Source organism: Suricata suricatta, chromosome 10 (genome assembly GCF_006229205.1).
Source record: "Suricata suricatta isolate VVHF042 chromosome 10, meerkat_22Aug2017_6uvM2_HiC, whole genome shotgun sequence".
NCBI classification, from domain to species: domain Eukaryota; kingdom Metazoa; phylum Chordata; class Mammalia; order Carnivora; family Herpestidae; genus Suricata; species Suricata suricatta.
The window spans coordinates 133,177,983-133,195,893 of NC_043709.1; the positions used below are offsets into that span (position 1 = coordinate 133,177,983).

At 47.7% G+C, this 17,911-nt stretch overlaps 1 protein-coding gene and 1 long non-coding RNA gene across 3 annotated transcripts in view; both read left to right on the top strand.

Annotated features, from left to right (window-relative positions):
* Window positions 1-17,911, top strand: part of LOC115303818 — a 47,569-nt gene that overhangs the window by 3,764 nt on the left and 25,894 nt on the right. The gene's annotated exons all lie outside the window — the stretch shown is intronic.
* Window positions 570-1,440, top strand: LOC115303816 (malignant T-cell-amplified sequence 1). The gene has a single exon (XM_029953752.1). It carries the CDS (start codon window positions 722-724, stop codon window positions 1,265-1,267), a length of 546 nt encoding a protein of 181 aa, XP_029809612.1. The 5' UTR covers window positions 570-721; the 3' UTR covers window positions 1,268-1,440.

Genomic DNA, 17,911 nt, shown 5'->3' on the forward strand with positions numbered 1-17,911 from the left:
ATCCACCTGCGGGGCACAGTCGGCGCTGCACCCAAACAAAGCAGGACGCACGCGGTTTCCAGGAGCACGTGTGGCACTGGCCAGGAGGCACCACGTTCCGGCCGTAAAGTGAGTCTGGATACCCTGGAAAGGGTTGAAATCCTACAAGAAGTGCAGTCTTCCCTGCCGGAAGCCTCTCCTCGCTCGTTCGGGTGCAGAGGACTCTGAAGGGAGGGGGATGCATTCAGGGGTTTGCAAGGACAGTGTCAGACGTGGGTGGGGAGAAGGGAGAGTGTGAGCGCGGGGGACCGGGAGCGAAGACTGGGACCCGGCTCCTCGCGGTGACCCACGGCCCGGGTCACTGGAGGGACAACGATCCCGCTTACCCACAATGAAAGTAGAAACCACCCTCCCCTCCGCTTCCTCTCTTCCGGCCGCGGGAACGCCCTCCGACCCGCCCCTTCCTCAAGTCCCGCCCCCGCACGCTTCCGCCCGGGGGGGGGGCCAATCCGCGGCCGCAGAACCGCCGGCGCCTGCGCGCCGCGTTCCGAGGGGGCGGAAGTCGGTTTCCCGCAGAGCCGTAAAGCGCACTCACTTCCGGTTATCAACCGCCGCCACCGACGCCGCCGCCGCCGCCGTTCCTGCCGGCCGTCCTCCGGTGAGCGCCTGTGCCGGACGCTCGGTGTTTCAGGGTTTTCCCCGCTCGGGGCTGTTCGTGTCGCCGCCCCCTTCGCCTTGGATCATGTTCAAGAAATTTGACGAGAAAGAAAACGTGTCGAACTGCATCCAGCTGAAAACCTCAGTTATTAAGGGCATTAAGAACCAGCTGATAGAGCAGTTCCCAGGCATCGAACCGTGGCTGAATCAGATCTTGCCTAAGAAGGATCCGGTCAAAATAGTGCGATGCCACGAGCACATAGAGATCCTCACGGTGAACGGAGAGTTACTGTTCTTTAGACAAAGAGAAGGCCCTTTCTATCCGACGCTGAGGCTGCTGCACAAATACCCGTTCATCCTGCCGCACCAGCAGGTCGATAAGGGAGCCATCAAGTTCGTGCTCAGCGGAGCCAATATCATGTGTCCGGGCTTAACGTCTCCCGGAGCGAAGCTCTACCCGGCCGCGGCCGACACGGTTGTGGCCATCATGGCCGAGGGGAAGCAGCACGCGCTGTGTGTCGGGGTCATGAAGATGTCCGCGGAGGACATTGAGAAAGTCAACAAAGGCATCGGCATCGAGAACATCCATTACCTCAACGACGGGCTGTGGCACATGAAGACCTACAAATGAGCCGCCGGGACGGAGCGCACCCGGCCGGCCGTGGACGTGGGCCGCGTCCGTGACTGTGTCTGTGTGTGACGGCGTGAAGATGGGACCTGCGTGCCGCTGCTGCCCAAGCCCCGCAGACGGCGTGACGCCGAGAGAAGCAACCGCTAAACAGAAGTAAAGATTTGGAACGAGCACATCTGTCTGCGTGCGCGTCATTGTGTGAGTGTGTGCGTCCTCGTGGGGGGTGTGTTTGCAGGCAGAGGAGCGGTCAGTTTAGATTTGCTGTCTTACTGCCCGAGCCGATGCCCGGACACAGGCAGGGTATCTGTGGTAGAAAAATAGATTTCAAAGTGGAGAAAGAAAAGGCTTGGAAAGGGGCCTGAGCAAGTGTCCACAGGAGCATTTAAAGGATAGGCAGAGGGGCGCCTGGGCGGGTCAGTCGCTTAAATGTGGGACTTCCGCCCAGGTTACCATCTCACGGTTCATGGGCTCAAGCCCCGCTGGGGATGTGTGCTGACAGCCCGGAGCCTGGAGCTGCTTTGGATTCTGTCTTCCTCTCCCTGCCCCTCCCCTACTCATGCTCTCTCTCTCTCTAAAATAAATTTTAAAAAGTAGTGAAGGATAAGCAGACACTCCAGTAGAAAAGTATACAGCAGGCGTTAGTGAGCGTCCGTCCAACAAGCATCACCCCCTCCCTCCTTGCTGGCAGAACTCTCCCTGTCTCTTTTCTGCGGGAATCCGGAAAACCCTGATTAGTGCAGGCCCATCACAGTGGTCCGTTCCCCAATGAGGTTGAGTCCCTAATGGGTGGGCATGGTACCTCAGGCCAAATAGGATCTCACTATTGAGAAGTCCCAAGGGAAATGGGGATCTTTTCTCCCAAGATTTTGATTCATTATTTGGTGGTGGCTCTGGGGCCTGTGTCAGGATGGGCTGCTTGAAGCTTTCTGGAAAAGGTTTTAGGCCCTCACAGAAATGCATGGGGAGAAACAGTCTCCCTGCTTTGGGTGGACATTGGCATGTGTTGTGTTGTCTTGCCACACACATGTACACACACACACACACACACACACACACACACAAAACCCCCTGATAAGCATAAGTCTGAACACACAAGAACAACATGAAACGGAACAGTGCCTTTGATGATTTATGAGCTGATGATTAATCAACCATGGGGACACCAGATATTGGGGTCTCCTATGAAGGGATATGGCAAAGTCATTTGAGATAACACATTTACCTTATAAATTACTTCATTTTAAGTTTTCTGAAATTTAAAGCCAAAGGTGTCTCAGTTTTTACAGAATGACATCCTAGACACCCAGCTGAAAAATTGCTGAAAGAATAAAATCGGTCACCTGAACCCTGATTGGTGACGTCCCCACGATGGGTTTCAGGGTAATTCATATGAATCGCAGTGAGATTTACGTTGGATGGAAAGTGAAAATGTAAAATGTGGAAATGTGGCCTCGTGTTACTCCTTACAGAATTTTGGTTGTAAATGAAAAGATATTGGATAAAAACTAAAACACTATAGTCAAGATGCTGTGTCTTGGGAGTTCAATTATTTTGCTACTTTTACTGTTTTTGTAGCAGGTTGTCACTGGGGTATTTATATGTTTATATGTTGGGGAAACTCACTGACAGTGGGCCTACTTGATGGGGATATAGTCAGCGGAATCGAAGAGCCGGACGGAACGGCCCACCCGGAGACAGGAAGGACTGACCTGTCCTCAGTCTGCACGTTTGCATCATCTCCCTTCCCTGCGGGGCTGTCCTGTAGTCACCGTTCAACCCTCCTCATTAGCCCACTGTTTCTTCTCAAAGCATTAGGGCTCGTGCCTCTTAATTCTCTACCCCAATCAACACCACTATCCCTGGCCATTGGCAGACCCCGTGGGGGACCTGTGAACTCTGTCATATCCTGGATGGTCAGTAGCTGGCGGACACTGAGGGATGCCCTCAAGGTAAGCAGCCCCACGTTCTCTTACCGTATCCCCACCAACTCACTCCACCAAAAGTTGGAAGAGGACCCCCTGGCTCTATTTTAATGTAAGCCTTCTTTCAGGGCTCTTCATTCATGTGCATACATCCTGTCTCCCCTTATTGGATCCTAATCCTTACACGGATACCATGCCTATTGAACAACTCAAGGTGGAAAGCCTTGGCAAGGCTTGGAAAGGAGGGAGGGCAAGAGGTCTATGAACTTCCCGGAACTTCACACAAAATTTGGTGTGTATATTCAGAGCTAGATGTATTGGTTAAAGCATTCTCTACATTCGTCATATGTTCAAGGTGATCTGTGAGCCTAAAGGTTATTCTGAACAATTAAAACAGAAGAGGGTAGTCTCTACTGACTTGGCCAATAGCAATACCTAATGCGGTGGCGAGGATACTGGCCAGTGAAATACAAATAGCACTCTCGTCTTCCCTCAAGAATCCACCCAGTCCAGTGCTGTTCCACCTGGAACAGTTCAACAAGCGTTATTGGGTACATTCTCTGAGGCTAGACACTAGGCTAGAAGTAAGACACAGACATATAAATGTTTTTATATTTACTTGTTATATTTATTTTTCATAGTTATTTATATTTGTTAAATTTACTTTTATGCCCTGTTTTCTGGGAGCTTAGTCTCATTAGGAAAGCAAACATGTAGATACATAATTTTACCTTCAAATATTCGTGCATGTGTATACACACCTATATATAGTAAATATATGAATTACCTATTATAATACTGTATAAACAAATGGAGGAGAGTTGTCTCTGCCTAGAAAATCAAAGAGGATTTCTTAATTAGAGGCTGTCTGAGTGGAAATGTAAAAAAAAAGATTCAGGATGTTTTCATAATGAAAATGGTGATAAAAATTCCAGGAAAAGAAATAGTGTGAGCAGCGCAATAGAGTCAGAGAAATACAAGCAGTTTGGCTTTTGTAAGGCCCTGATTTTCCGGGAAAAGGTAAGCAGAGATGAAACTAGAGGCTTGTGGTAGAGACCCGCTTTTAGCGTGCTGGAAAATGTGCATCTGACGGTTGGAAGGCGTCTCTAAAAGACCATTAAGAAGGAACAAAGCATGAGCGGGAGTAGACTTTGGATCGATGGCAGCGGGAGAATGGGCTCAGGGGAGCTAGGACTCTGGGCAGCGGTACAGATAGTTCAGGCAGAAGGCGACAACGCAGATGCAAGGGATCTGGAATTCCAAACGTTTTTGTGGAGGGAAAATTCTTTGGACACGTACTGGGAAAAGGAGCTCTGCCGATGAGTCTCGGGTTTCTTAGTCTGTCTCCACGTGGTGGAAAATGGACCATAATGGAACCAGAGCCAGGAGGGGCATAACGAGGGCGCAACAGGAGGACAGGAAAAGGAAATCATGCTAGTGAGGCGTATTACATGTGATCTTTTTTAAATCTTAATTCTTTAAGTGATTATTTATTTTTGAGAGAGAAACAGAGTGCAAGCAGGGGAGGGGCAGAGAGGAAGACACAGAATCGGAAGCAGGTTCCCGGCTCTGAGCTGTCAGCACAGGGCCCAATGTGGGGCTTGAACTCATGAACTGTGAGATCATGACCTGCCCCAAAGTTAAGCGCTCAATCACCAGAGCCACCCAGACGCCCACAAACATAAATTTCGTGCAGGACATCCCCTGGGACTACGAGCAGACATACAGGTATAAGTGTCTGAAGACCAGGCAACGCCAGGGCTTCCCCACAGATGTGCAGGTGGAGTAAATGCTCATGAGCGAAAAGGTGAGGAGGAGGAGGAAGGGGTGGGGAGCATCGACACTGTGTGACGGCAGGAGTGTCTGTCCACTTAGAAAATGAAGTTGGTGGGACTTGTAAGCCAATGATCAACCATCTGATTCCAGGGACAGGTAAAGCGGCTTCTTTCAGCTTTGGAGGACTGAGTGTATCATGCGTAGAATTGGTGACTTGCAGGGCATGAAGAAGTCCTAAGGAATTTTGAATGAGACTCATCGGGACGCAAAGAGGCTCATCCCTACCCAAACGTCTGATGCCTGCTGGTAGCAGAAAAGGGAGATGGTGTTTTCCCAGCAGTCAGTAATGGCCAGTCCCACTAGATTTGGATCGATATTTGGACACTTAATGTTCCTAATTCTGGCCAACCATTTTTGCAAATCAATGTCAATTTTAAGATTTAGAGGAAGAGGGGCTCCTGGGTGGCTCAGTCAGTTGAGTGTCCGGCTTCGGCTCAGGTCATGATCTCATGGTTGTGGGTTCGAGCCCCATGTCGGGCTCTGTGCTGATATCTAGCTCAGAGCCTGGAGCCTGGTTTCAGATGCTGTGTTTCCCCCTCTCTCTGACCCTCCCCTGCTCGTGCTGTGTGTCTCTCAAAAATAAATAAAACATTAAAAGAATTTGTTTTAGGGGCGCCTGGGTGGCTCAGTTGGTTAAGCGTCCGACTTCGGCTCAGGTCATGATCTCATGGTTCGTGGGTTCAAGCCCTGCGTCGGGCTTTGTGCTGATGGCTAGCTCAGAGCCTGGAGCCTGCTTCGGATTCTGTGTCTCCATCTCTCTGATCCTCCCCTGCTCTCACTGTCTCTGTCTCTCAAAAATAAATGAGTAACCATAAAAAAAAAAACCACAAAAAACTGTAAGACATACCTTAAGATGGTGAAAAAAAATTGTTTTAAAGATTTAGAGGAAGAATTTATTGGGGACACCTCCACCACGGCGCCAGGGACATGGCAGGAATGCAGGGCTCCCACCGCACAAAGTCATGTCCAGCAGCGCTGCATTGGCAGGCGTTGGCCGTGAGGGAGGGCACGATGGCTTCCGCTGGCGAAGGAGTGGCCACACTGACCGCACGCAGCAAGCTCCGATTCCTCTCCTGCAGTGTGACCCCTGCGGTGGTGACCGCTGTGTTGGCAGTTGTCACCTGTGGGGCTTGAAGGGCGTGGGGGTCCGTGCAAACAAGCATGAAGCTCTGGCCGCTGCTTTTGTTCTGACTCCTGGTCCTTGGTCTCTGCCTCAGTGGCTTCGTGCCTTCTGCTGAGAAGAAAATCTGGTAAAAACAAGAGAAAAGGGACACCAGCCAGATGCTTGAGGCTGGACAGTCCCCCTGCATACTTTGTCACCTTGTCTTGTTTGCCTCCTGCCTCCACCAGCTCCCTGTGCAGCATCACTGATAAGGGCCCCTCCCCCTTTTTCTTCTTTCTCACTCCCCCACCCACCCCCCATCCCCTTCCTGGCCCTGAAAGGAGGCCGAGGCCAAAGTTTGATGCCAGGGTCCCAGGCTCAGCCTCTGGAGCCGACTCCACTGGGCCGCAGCGGTGGCACAACAACCCGTCTAGTCTCCTGATTCCCCGAGTGCGTGTGGGTGGTCTCCTGGGCGCCCAGCATTTGCTGTAACACCTGCGTTCACGGTGATGAAATCTGAAGTGGGGGTCGCAAGCAAACGGCCAAGAAAGAATTCTTGAGACGTTGTTGGTGCCAAAAGGTGATTTTGTCAAACCACGGAGAGAGACCGTGGGCAGGAAGCTGCACTGGGTTGTGAGGAGCGAGTGATTGTGTACTTGCACGTTTGTGGAGGGAGGAGGGGGTGTAGACACCGGAAGTCCCCAAGGAATTTCTGGAGCCTGAAAGCAGGGTCTCACAGGACCCTGAAGATTTATTTAGCTCTTGTCAAGGTTGCTTTTAGTTCATAAGAAAGTGTAAGAGTTACCTTAAGATGGCGGCTAAGCGGCCATTTTGCTGTGGGTCGGAGAAGAGCTCCAGGTCCCTCCCCACCCCGCCACGGCCCTAAAATGCCCTCACTTGGTAATCTGCCCTCTCAAGACCAAACCCGGAGCTCTTTCACCCATAAAACACCTTGCCCTCCCGACCTGCGCGACTTCCCTGACTCAACCCCTACTCAGTCACAGAACCTTGCCCTTGCCCAGGGGCCGCAGACTCCAATAAAGGCTTTCTTGGCTCCATAACTTGGTCTCTCCTCTCCTCTCTGACTCCACATATTAAATCTTACAGGAAGTGTAAACATGGCGGCATTAAGGCCGCATACCCGTCCTGGGGAGTGTCCCACCCCATCCCTGACGTCTGTCCCCAGGCCGCAGGCTGTAAGGGAATTTAATTTAAACTGCCATTTTTCTTGCCTTTGTTTCCCTCATCCTTGACATGCTGGCTTGTTGGTTTGCAAACAGGATAAAGTCTGAGACGCTGCGTGTGTTCTGACAGTTCTGGTGATGACATGGGCTCTGAGACACGGCTTCTAGAAGAGGAAGGAGGACCGCTCGGGCTGGTCATGAGAGGGCCTGAGAAGATGCTCAGGGTCCCCTGCGAGGAAGGCGGGTCCTGTTCAGGAAGGTCTGGAGGCTGAGCCGCAAGAGGTGGAACGGAGACCAGCCTTTCAAATGGTCTTGACCTGACTTGATGGTCATTCACTCTTTTCCGAATGGAAGTGGAGGGGAGCTGTCCCCACCGAGGGCGGGCTGGGACTCGAACTGACAGGGGATTCGCTCTTGACTGCCGAGCCAAGGGGTCTCCAGTGCTGAGTTAAATGACCTCTCTAAGGGGCGAGGAAGTTCTGGAGAGAAAAGTTTCTTTGCTGAGCTGAATGCGCCTTCTCTGGAAACCAAAGATAAATGATGCAAACCCTTGCTTCCTGGTGAGAAGCTGCTCTTTGCTGAGGCCCTAACACCCCCCTCTGCCGCTTTAGGAACAAACCCGGATGGATGAACCCCTGACTCGCGGGTGTGGGGACACCGGGGTGGCTCAAGATTTCAAGATTGCGGCTCTGGCTGAGAGACCCCACGGCATGCTGAGGGCCAGGCACAAGCGAGCACCTCCCCACCCTGTGGGATATGTGGTGTTCGTCAGGCACTCCTGGCTGCCCAGGGACAAAAGAAAAGAAAGAAAACAAACGGCTAACTGGTAGGGATCACAGTCATGCAGGACACGGAGTCTCCATCAGTTTACAAATACCCTGTAAATTACAAGACAACGGTGATCTCATCTCCTGAAGCCTGTGGACTCCGTTCCCTGGATCTCCAGTATCACTGTCCCCTCCAGAGTGATGTGGGAACACAGGCAAGAAGGAAATGGCAGTTAAAATTAAGTTTCCTCAACACCCGCAGCCCATGGACAGGCTCCTGAGGCAAATACCCAGTGGAACATTTCTCCAGGAACCTCCTCTCGTCCTGAGGTGGACGCCCGGCTAGTAGCTTGGCAACGGCGTGGCCTCCAGGATCTTAGGGTCCTCTTCGCACATCAGAGTCCCTCGGGAGGCCTCCCTTTTGGCTCTACCTCCCCAAGTCCATATTCTTTTTTTTTTTTTGAAATTTTATTTATTTATTTTTTACTTTATAAAGTTTCATATTTTTTAACATATGCAATTATTTTCCATCATTTACAATACAGTAGTTACAATGACACTCCAAACAGAAAAGCAAAGTAAAAAATTAAAACACCAACTTCTGTTTCATGTAATTAGACTTATACAGAAATTGGAAGGTTAAGTAACAACTAGTTAATCACCTAATTTCACAGCTATCTGAAGTGGCAATCGTTATATAGCAGCTTATCTATGATACATTCAAGATAAATAATACAATTTATTACTTGTTCATAAGCAAGTCCATATTCTAATATGAGCCAGTCTGCCCAACCCCAGGCCAACTCTTCCCGGCCCGGCCGCGGGGCCTGTCCCTGTGCTTTAATAAAACCACCTTTTTGCCCCAAAGACGGTCTTCAAGAATTCTTTCTTGGTCGTCAGCTCCAGACCACCTCCTTCCCCCCAAAACCTCATCAAGGTCATGGTCTCGTGGTTTGTGAATTCAATCCTGCATCAGGCTCTGCCCCTGCCCTGCTCCCACTCGCTCTGCCTCAAAATAAATAACTAAAACATTAAACGTTAGTGAATGAGAACGCCTTGGTCCCTGTCCTCATGTTGGAGGTGGTTTCGGGGAGCAGCTTCTGAATCAGCTGGGGAGTTCTCGGGACATTCACGAAGAAAGAACGGTAACAAATACCAGCTCACTTAAGAAACAGGTAAGTAGAGAGGTGCCCGGGTGGCTCAGTCAGTTAAGCGTCCAGCTTCGGCTCAGGTCTTGATCTCACAGTTTGTGGATTCAAGCCCCACGTTGGGCTTTGTGCTGACAGCTCAGAGCCTGGAGCTGCTTCGGATCCTGTGTCTCCCTCTCGGCCCCTCCCCCTGCTCACGCTCTGTCTCATTCTCTCTCAGTAAATATATAAAAAAGAAATAAGTAACTAGAATAGTACTTCCATGCAGGAGCAATTTTACTTCTACCCTTCTAGCTTCCGTGGCTGGCCAGTTACAATGACATCAAACTGGTTAGGAGGAGAAAAGTCTGGCTATACGGGAGACCTGAAGACTCAAGAGGCAGCTGGACAATCAAAGCTTTTGTAATATGCTGAGGGAAGGAGGGTGGGGGTCTGGGGAGAATTGAGGCCATTCACGGGAAGGCGGGAGGAGACTTTGGAGAACACAGGCTTCCCTAGGATCTGGGTAGTTTTGTAGGTAAACCTGTAATCTCCGGTAATCTCTTTTCCCAGTAGGGGGCCTCCTTTCCAATGTAAATTTAGGCAGTTGAAGGAAAGTAAAGAGATTTTCCTGAATCTGCTGGGTTTTGATTGCCTTTAGCTCAAAATTATCTTCACACCAATGTAGCATCTATTGGGGGAACTCCTGAAACTCTTAGTTCCATATCTATTACAGTAGTTAAATTTGTAAGTAAGGTGCTTCAAACAAAGAAAACTCCAGACCCAGAAAGTCTCGCTGGGGAATTCCACTAAGCAGTTAAGGGGGAAATAATAAAAATTTTACAGAATTTTTTTTCTTTAATGAAGTTGAGGGGACACTTCCCAATTCAATTTACGAAGCTAGTCTTACTCAAAAATCCAAACCAAAGACATGGCAAGAAAATAAAGCCACAGACCGGTATCTTTCATTAACATAAACACAAATATCCTAAAAAATATTAGCAGTGAGACAGAAATATGTGAAAATGGCAAACCATGGGTTCATTCTGGATTATTCAATATTCAGAGATTAATTAATGTAATGAACCATATTAACAGATTAAAGAAGAAAAAGCAAATGCTTATTTCACTAGATGTAGAAAACTGGATATAATTCAATATCAAATTCATTTAAAAAAACCCCCACAATTGCCTCAATCTGGTAAAAGAGATCTACAATGTACGTACAGCTCACATCATATTATTGGTGAAAGACCGAATACTTTCCTCCTAAAATCAAGAACACACAGAGATGTCTCCTATCAGTCATTCTACATAGTGCAATAAGGGAAGAAAAAGAAATAAAAGACATACAGTCTATAAGTGAAAAATAAAACTGCCTATTCACAGATACTATGTTTGTCTAAGTAGAAAATCCAAAAGAGTCTACTAAAAAGTTTCTAGAACAGATACAGGAGATTAGCAAATCAATGGATCTAAAAATCAATTGCAGTTCAGTATGCTAGCAATGAGTAATTGGAAACTGAACTGAAAAGCAGACCACGTTCAGTTAAGTGTCTCACTTCAGCTCAGGTCATGATCTCACAGTCTGTGGGTTCGAGCCCTGCGTCAGGCTCTGTGCTGACAGCTTGGAGCCTTGAACTTTCTTGGGATTCTGTGTCTCCCTCTTTCTCTGCCCCTTCCCTATGCATGGTCATGCTATGTTTCTCTGTCTCTCTCAAAAATAAATAAACATTTATAAAACTACAGTAGACAGTTAGTAGGGTCTTAGCCAAAGGACAGACACTTGAATCAATGCAACTGACAGGAGTGTCCAGAAACAGACCTGCTAAACACTGTCAACTGATGTTTTACAAAGTTGCAGAGGTCACAGAGTTGAGGAAAAACAGTCTTTCAGTAGATGGTGCTGGAAATGCAGAAATGCTGGACCTCAGGCCATACCTTGCAATGGATACAGGAGATAACTCTAAATGGATTAGAGACCTAAATGTTCAAGTAGATTAAATTTCTAGAAGTAAACATAGGAGAAAAGCTTTTTGATCTTGAGTTCAGCAATGATTTCATAGACCTAATACCAAAAGCACTACCCTTAAATAAAAAAAATAGAATTAATTGAAATTAGGAATTTCTGAGTTTTGGAAGACCTCTAAGAAAATGAAAAGATTTGCTAAAAGAAAATATTAGCAAAACTTGTGTTTAATAAATAATTAGCATTCAGAACATAGAGTCTCCAAATTCAATGGCAGAAAAGCAGAAGTGCCAGAGTCCAGCTCTAGCGGGTCAAGGGCTCCCTGAAGGATGGATGGTATTGGCGAAAGGGAGTGAGAGAGCCTCAAGTTTCCTTCTGATCACCAGGCAGGCATCTCTGCTCAGTCTGCTTTGGTGTCTTTTCTATTGGTGAAGCAATAACATGACATCAGAAAATAGAAATTGTTTACAGTGACTAATTCTTAGTGATGTTTTAATTATTGAAAGTGCACAGAAACAAGTTTTGCAGAAGTGTTCTTATAGAACCAACCCATTCATTCTTGGCGTCAGTCCCCCCAGATTAAGCAAGTAACAAACCTATCTTATTTTGTACAGGTTGGTTTTTTGCCAATAATTATGACTTTGTTTTTCATTATCAAGTTACAACCAAGTCATGTAACGTACTTACAGGGAGGTTGAGTAAATCTTATAACCAAAGAGGATGTTTTTAGTAGAAAACAAGATAACATACATATTATTTAAGTTAGTAAGGCTATGATTCAAAGATAGGTTAGGTTGTATGTGGATAGGCTAAGAGTTATTTTGTTTGACTCATTAACCACAAAAGAAAGAATGGTAACAAGTTGCTGGAGAAAGCCCTTTCTTTGATGCAGGCACAATGGGGCGCTATGTGTGTTGGCCTTGGACCTGGGTTCCCACATTCTTATCCATCCTCATAACTGAAGTTAGTACAAGGGAGGGTATTTGTAGAGTGTAGACCTTGGGAAGGGACCGTGATCTGACCTTGTCTTCTATTTCTAATCTCCAACTTAGGCCCCTTTTCTCCAGGCCAGACTTAAATGAAATTCTTGTGTTTTTAACCCCTTCAAGTCTATGTCTGGGTCTGCAAGGCTCATTAGAAGAGCCTTTTGTCAAACATCTGCAATGTTTTGATCTAAAATCTCTTATGCAGGGACAGGAAAATGTTTTTTCTTATGGGGTAACTGTGTGGGGAACATGGGTCTGATTCGGAACGCTGTGAGGCCCAATTAATGACAACAGGCTTATTTTCAACATGAGCAGTAGTAGCGGAAGGAGATACCGGTTTCGCCTCTCATGGCAGGAGCCGTGCGAACGTCTGCCATTTCCTCGCCGTGACTGTGTCATCCAGCAAGGCCGACGCGGCTCCCAGCACAGAAGCATTAAAAAACCAGACAAAAGACTTGAACAGACCCTGTACTAAACAGGACATACACACTTTAGCCATGAGACACATTCACATTAAAGCACAGTGAGCGCCATCGCGCGTCTGTTAGAATGAAGAACAAGAGACTGCCCATGGTAGGTGGCGGCCAAAACGCTGAGCCCTGGGAACGCGGCAGCGCTGCTGGGACTGCAGGTGGAAATGTCCACGCACCCTCTCCAAGCAGAAACACGGAGGGGAGCCCTCCTGCCGTTGCCACACGCTTACCCACTCTCCACTGTATTTTACTAGGAATCTTCTCATGGGGACAGTACTAATAATGGCCAGTCAGGATTCTGAATATCACAGATGGAGGTTTTCAGATTCCAAGGAGTAGCGATACTGTACACGTGGGGACATTTTTCTTGACCTCTCTGCACTTTCTCATTTAAAAGAAAGTCAAAGTCTACGTTAACCGTGGGGCCCCAGCGCCTTCATTCCATCTGCACGTGACAAGCTCCAGGAAAACTTTAAAACATTTACAAAGAGCCTGATTGCAAGTCTTGTGTGCTCTTTCAGCAGAGCTAAATTCAGGAAATAATTATTTTCTTTAAAAATTCCATTGGCTCAACATATTTTCAAAAAGAGGAAATTCCAAGGCTTTGAAAAGCACATCTGGGTTACAGAGAAGACATGTTCGAAGCAGGAAAAGTCTTTCTGACTATGCAAAATACCAAATTTTCAATCATGTTTTGGGGTTATTTCTAGCGAAAGACTTTTTTTTCCTTTTAGTCAGAGTGATTTGGAAATGTGGGCAAGCAAGTCATGGTAAAGCCAGAAGCTTAGCCAAACAACCGTGAATACTATGTTAAATGGTTTTCTTCGGGCAAAATAGAGGCTTTTCAAGCAAGCTGTGTGTTTCCGGTGCCTAGAGGAGCGTTTGTCTGAAGACAGCCGTGTCTTTCAAGAGTGTGAAAACGTGCAGATCCTCCGTGGGCTATTTGCACACACACACCGGCCGTTGGTAATTATGTCTGTGTTCCTTTGAGGTCAAATGTCAGTGATTCTCCTACCTTTGTATTTATGTCCATATCTCCTTAAAAATCTATACCTGGTGGCTGAGTTGGTTAAGCGTCCCCACTTTGGCTCAGATCATGCTCTCAGGGTTTGTGGGTTTGAGCCCCTTGTCGGGCTCTGTGCTGACAGCTCAGAGCCTGGAGCTGCTTCCGATTCTGTGTCTCCCTCTCTCTGTGTGCCTTCCTCACTCATGCTCTGTCTCTGTCTCTGTCTCTCTCTCTCAAATATTAAAAAATCTACAAGAAGGTCAAGTAGAATGGAAAGGTAAGATGGGAATTCTCCCTTTCACAGTAACAGGGGTGAGCCTGGCCCTCCATCATGCCGAGGGCTGTCAGAGAAAGGCAGATCCTGGAGGGTTTCACTTACACGTGGAATCTGCAAAAGGCAAACTCATTGATACAGAAAGTAGATTGCTGGCTGCCAGGGACTGAGGATGAAGGAAATAGGGAGACTGAGAGTCCAAGGGAACCTACTTCCAGTTACAAGATGAATAATTTCTGCGGATCTAATGCATAGCATGGTGACTCTAATTTTTTAAAAATATGTTTTATGTTTTTTTACAAGATTTATTTTTGAGAAAGAGAGACAGCATGAGCAGGGGAGGGTCAGAGAGAGAGGGAGACACAGAATCTGAAGCAGGCTCCAGGCTCTGAGCTAACTGTCAGCACAGAGCCCGATGTGGGGCTCGAACCCACGAACTGTGAGATCATGACCTGAGCCGAAGTCGGACGCTAAACCGACTGAGCCACCCAGGCGCCCTGGTGACTCTAATTAATAACACAGTAGTGTATACTGTGCTTGAAATTTGCCAAGAAAGCAGGTTTTAAGCATTTGCATACAAAAGGTTAATTATGTTATGTGATGGGTATGTTAGCTTGACTCTGGCGATCCTTTCAACCATCAGGGTGTATACCTTTGATATATTATCATTTTACTCATAACTATACCTCAGGAGAGCTGGAAAAGAATAGTGAGACGAAAAACTGACCGGACAACCCATCAGTGACGCTTCAGAGTGTGACGCTTCCCCCTGCTGGTCACTGGTGTTCATTACATCTCTCCCGCGCTCTGTGGAAGGAGGTGTGGCCCACACGCCTAGCCCGAGGGCAGGGCAGCCTTGTGTTCCCGGGCAGGGGGAGCCTGGAGACATTCCAGCGCCCTCGTCTGTGTGTCCTGTTCCTTGTCCACTCCTCAGAAGGAGCCAGAACCCAGACTATGGCATCACAGCTGGGCCTACGCGGCGCAACTCTACAATAGACAGTTTTGAAAACATTCTACCATCCTAGTTTTGCAAAGACAAATGCACTTAAAACTTGTTCATGTTGCAAGATGCTGGGGATGATCTCCCTTCATTGACAGGAAGAGAACACTGAGCCTGGAAGACGAGCACGCTGGGTCGCAGGTGTGGGTACCCTGAGCTGCGGAGAGTCTGGAACCATCGGCTTAGCTGGCATTAGCTCCCCCTCCAGCCTCCTTTCCTGCGACTCCTTCTCCAAGACCGACAGCGCCTTTCCGGTGCACTCCCTCTCCCCGCGCTCCCTTAAAAACACCCAGAATTGATGAGAAAGCAAGTCTGACATAGAATCAGAACCTCTTTGGAGATGACAGACTTGAGGCCCAGACAGGCTAAACTAATCCCCCACGGCCCAGAACCTGTGAGTGGTGCCGATGGGATTATTCTAGAATCAGTGCTAGCCTCTGTTAGACACCACAGTGCGGCCTCCACTGATCCCCCTCGTTATTTCAGGTGTTATCGCCCCTCGAGACGTTCGAGAAGCTCCATTCGATTCTCATTGCTTACTGGGGACAAAGTCCTAGAGTCTTCGTTTTCAGTTCGCTTGTCCGGTTCAGCCAGCCTCTCCCTCCCTCTCTCACACTGTGTGGACTCTTCGGAGTCCGTTTGATTCGAGTTATTCTTTTATCTTGAGTTTGCTGTTCCCTCCTGGCCTAATTACGTTACCCTGTGTCCTCAAAACTTAAAGTGCTGCACTTCCTCTATTAGATTCTCTCGCATGATTTCGTGCACCAAAAATCAAATCTTCTGAAACCTTAGCAGAACGTAATGTCTCTGTGTCTCGCGTTATCACTCTGGCCTCAAGGAGTCAAATAAAAACCGCATTGATTTTCATTTGTTGGAAAACCTCAGCGCTGGGTACAAACAAGCTCGACCCGGGTCCTTGCGCTTAGCGAATTTATATACGTGAAGGAAGAAGACAAATGTAGTTTTGTTTTTGCTTTTTGTTTGTGCTTGTGTTTTACAAACTCAGAGGTATGGATGATAAAGAAGACACCCACGGAAGAGGGAAGGAAACGCTTTCTGCATAAAGAGGAGGAATTGCTCCCGGTGTCCGACAGGCAAGCAGGATTCCCGGGAGGTCGGGGGTGGGGGGAAGCTGTAAAGCATAGAAATGTTTCTTTGGTGCAGAAGTGGAATATCAGAGTGGAGCAGGTGGATTAAAACCACACGGCGGCGGGGGGGGGGGGGGACTTGGAGTTCCCAGTCACTGCATTCCCTGAGGGCAAGAGACACCTGTTCTGATCCCACCAAGGGGGTGTCTCTGTGAAGGTGCTGCAGGGGAGACAGGGAGAGAAAGCTCCCAGTGACAATGGGGGCAGAGCTACAGAGCGCTGGGACCTTGCACCTGGAGAGAGAGGGACAGGGAAGGAAAGGGAAGAGGGGGTCAAAGTGATGACTAGGAGTTATCCACACATGGCTGTGCACGCATGAGTGTGTGCGCGTGTGTGCGCCCAGAGTGCATATGTGTGCAGGCGCGTGTGTGCGCCCAGAGTGCACACACGCTTTAGCAACAAATACCTGAGAATGGCACAGGACACCTGAATGTGGCCTTTCCCTCCAGAATCCCACGTAATCAGTGACCCAGGAGCACTAGTAAAGGCTGTCATCTGCCCTCATCCCGCCCAGCAAGAAACACTCAGGGAGACACTCTTGCCTCCTCACCTGAGGGGCTGGGGTGTTTGGCGTCTTTTAACTCCATTCTCTACTGAGCACGGGAAAGAGCACCACCCAGTGATTAGCGAACAATTTGTTTATGTTTCCTTTTCTTTGAAAAAAATTTAAAAAACATGTTTTTTATTTTTGAGACAGAGACTGAGTATGAGCAGGGGAGGAGCAGAGAGAGGGAGACACAGAATCAGAAACAGGCTCCAGGCTCTGAGCTGTCAGCACAGAGCCTGATGCAGGGCTCGAACTCACAAACCGAGAGATCATGACCTGAGCCAAAGTCGGACACTCAACTGACTGAGCCACCAGGTGCCCCTCGTTTTCTTTTTTTAATGGCGATGTGAACTACAATAGTCTAGATCCTTCTAGCACTAGGAACACAAGTGATTTAAAACATGTGATTGAATTCAGGTAAAATAAAATTAGTGCAGAAATATGACTGTGAAAGACAATAGCAAAGAAGAATATACAATATGATGTGCAGTGTTTTCCCCATAAAACTCTGGTTCAGGGACTATTATACATATGTTCATATATTTAAATACCTAAAAATTAAGAAATATATGACATAAAATGTTCACAGAGCCATAATATGAGATTATGGTAGACTGGGTGTGTAGCACAGTTTATTCCCTTAGAATATTTCAAAATTTGAATTTAATAATGCATTAAATTATTAATAATGAAACCATTTTATGAAGTGCATTTCTCAATTTTAATACACAACACAACAATCCAATAATAGAGAAGTCCTTAGCACTTCTTATAGCTTTTAAAAATTATCACCTTTCATTTTACACCTGTAGGCAGATCTGTAAATAAGAAGTAACTATTTTTTAATTTTTATTAACATCTATTCATTTTTGAGAGACAGAGAGAGACAGAGTTTGGGGGAGGAGCAGAAAGAGGGAGACCCAGAATCCAAAGCAGGCTCCAGGCTCCGAGCTGGCGGCACAGAGCCCGACATGGGCTTGAACCCATGAACCGTGAGATCATGACCTGAGCTGAAGTCGGACGCTTAACCGACTGAGCCGCCCCGGCGCCCCCAGCATTAGCTGTTTTAAACATTAGAAAATACAATTTTAAGTACTGCGTGTTGGATGCTTGTTGCCTAGTGAGTCATGCAGGAGAGGACCCCTGCCCCGCACACAACACGCTACACGAACTGAGTCTTTTCATTTCGAACAAGCCTTTTGAGGGACGCCTGAGGGGCCCAGTCCATTAGGCATCCGACTCTGGCTCAGGTCATGATCTCGAGGTCTGTGCTGACAGCTCAGAGCCTGGGGCCTGCTTCGGA

Bases quoted from the DNA above. Each gene is read 5' to 3' on its own strand.
- LOC115303816 (XM_029953752.1), top strand. From the start codon at position 722: ATGTTCAAGAAATTTGACGAGAAAGAAAACGTGTCGAACTGCATCCAG.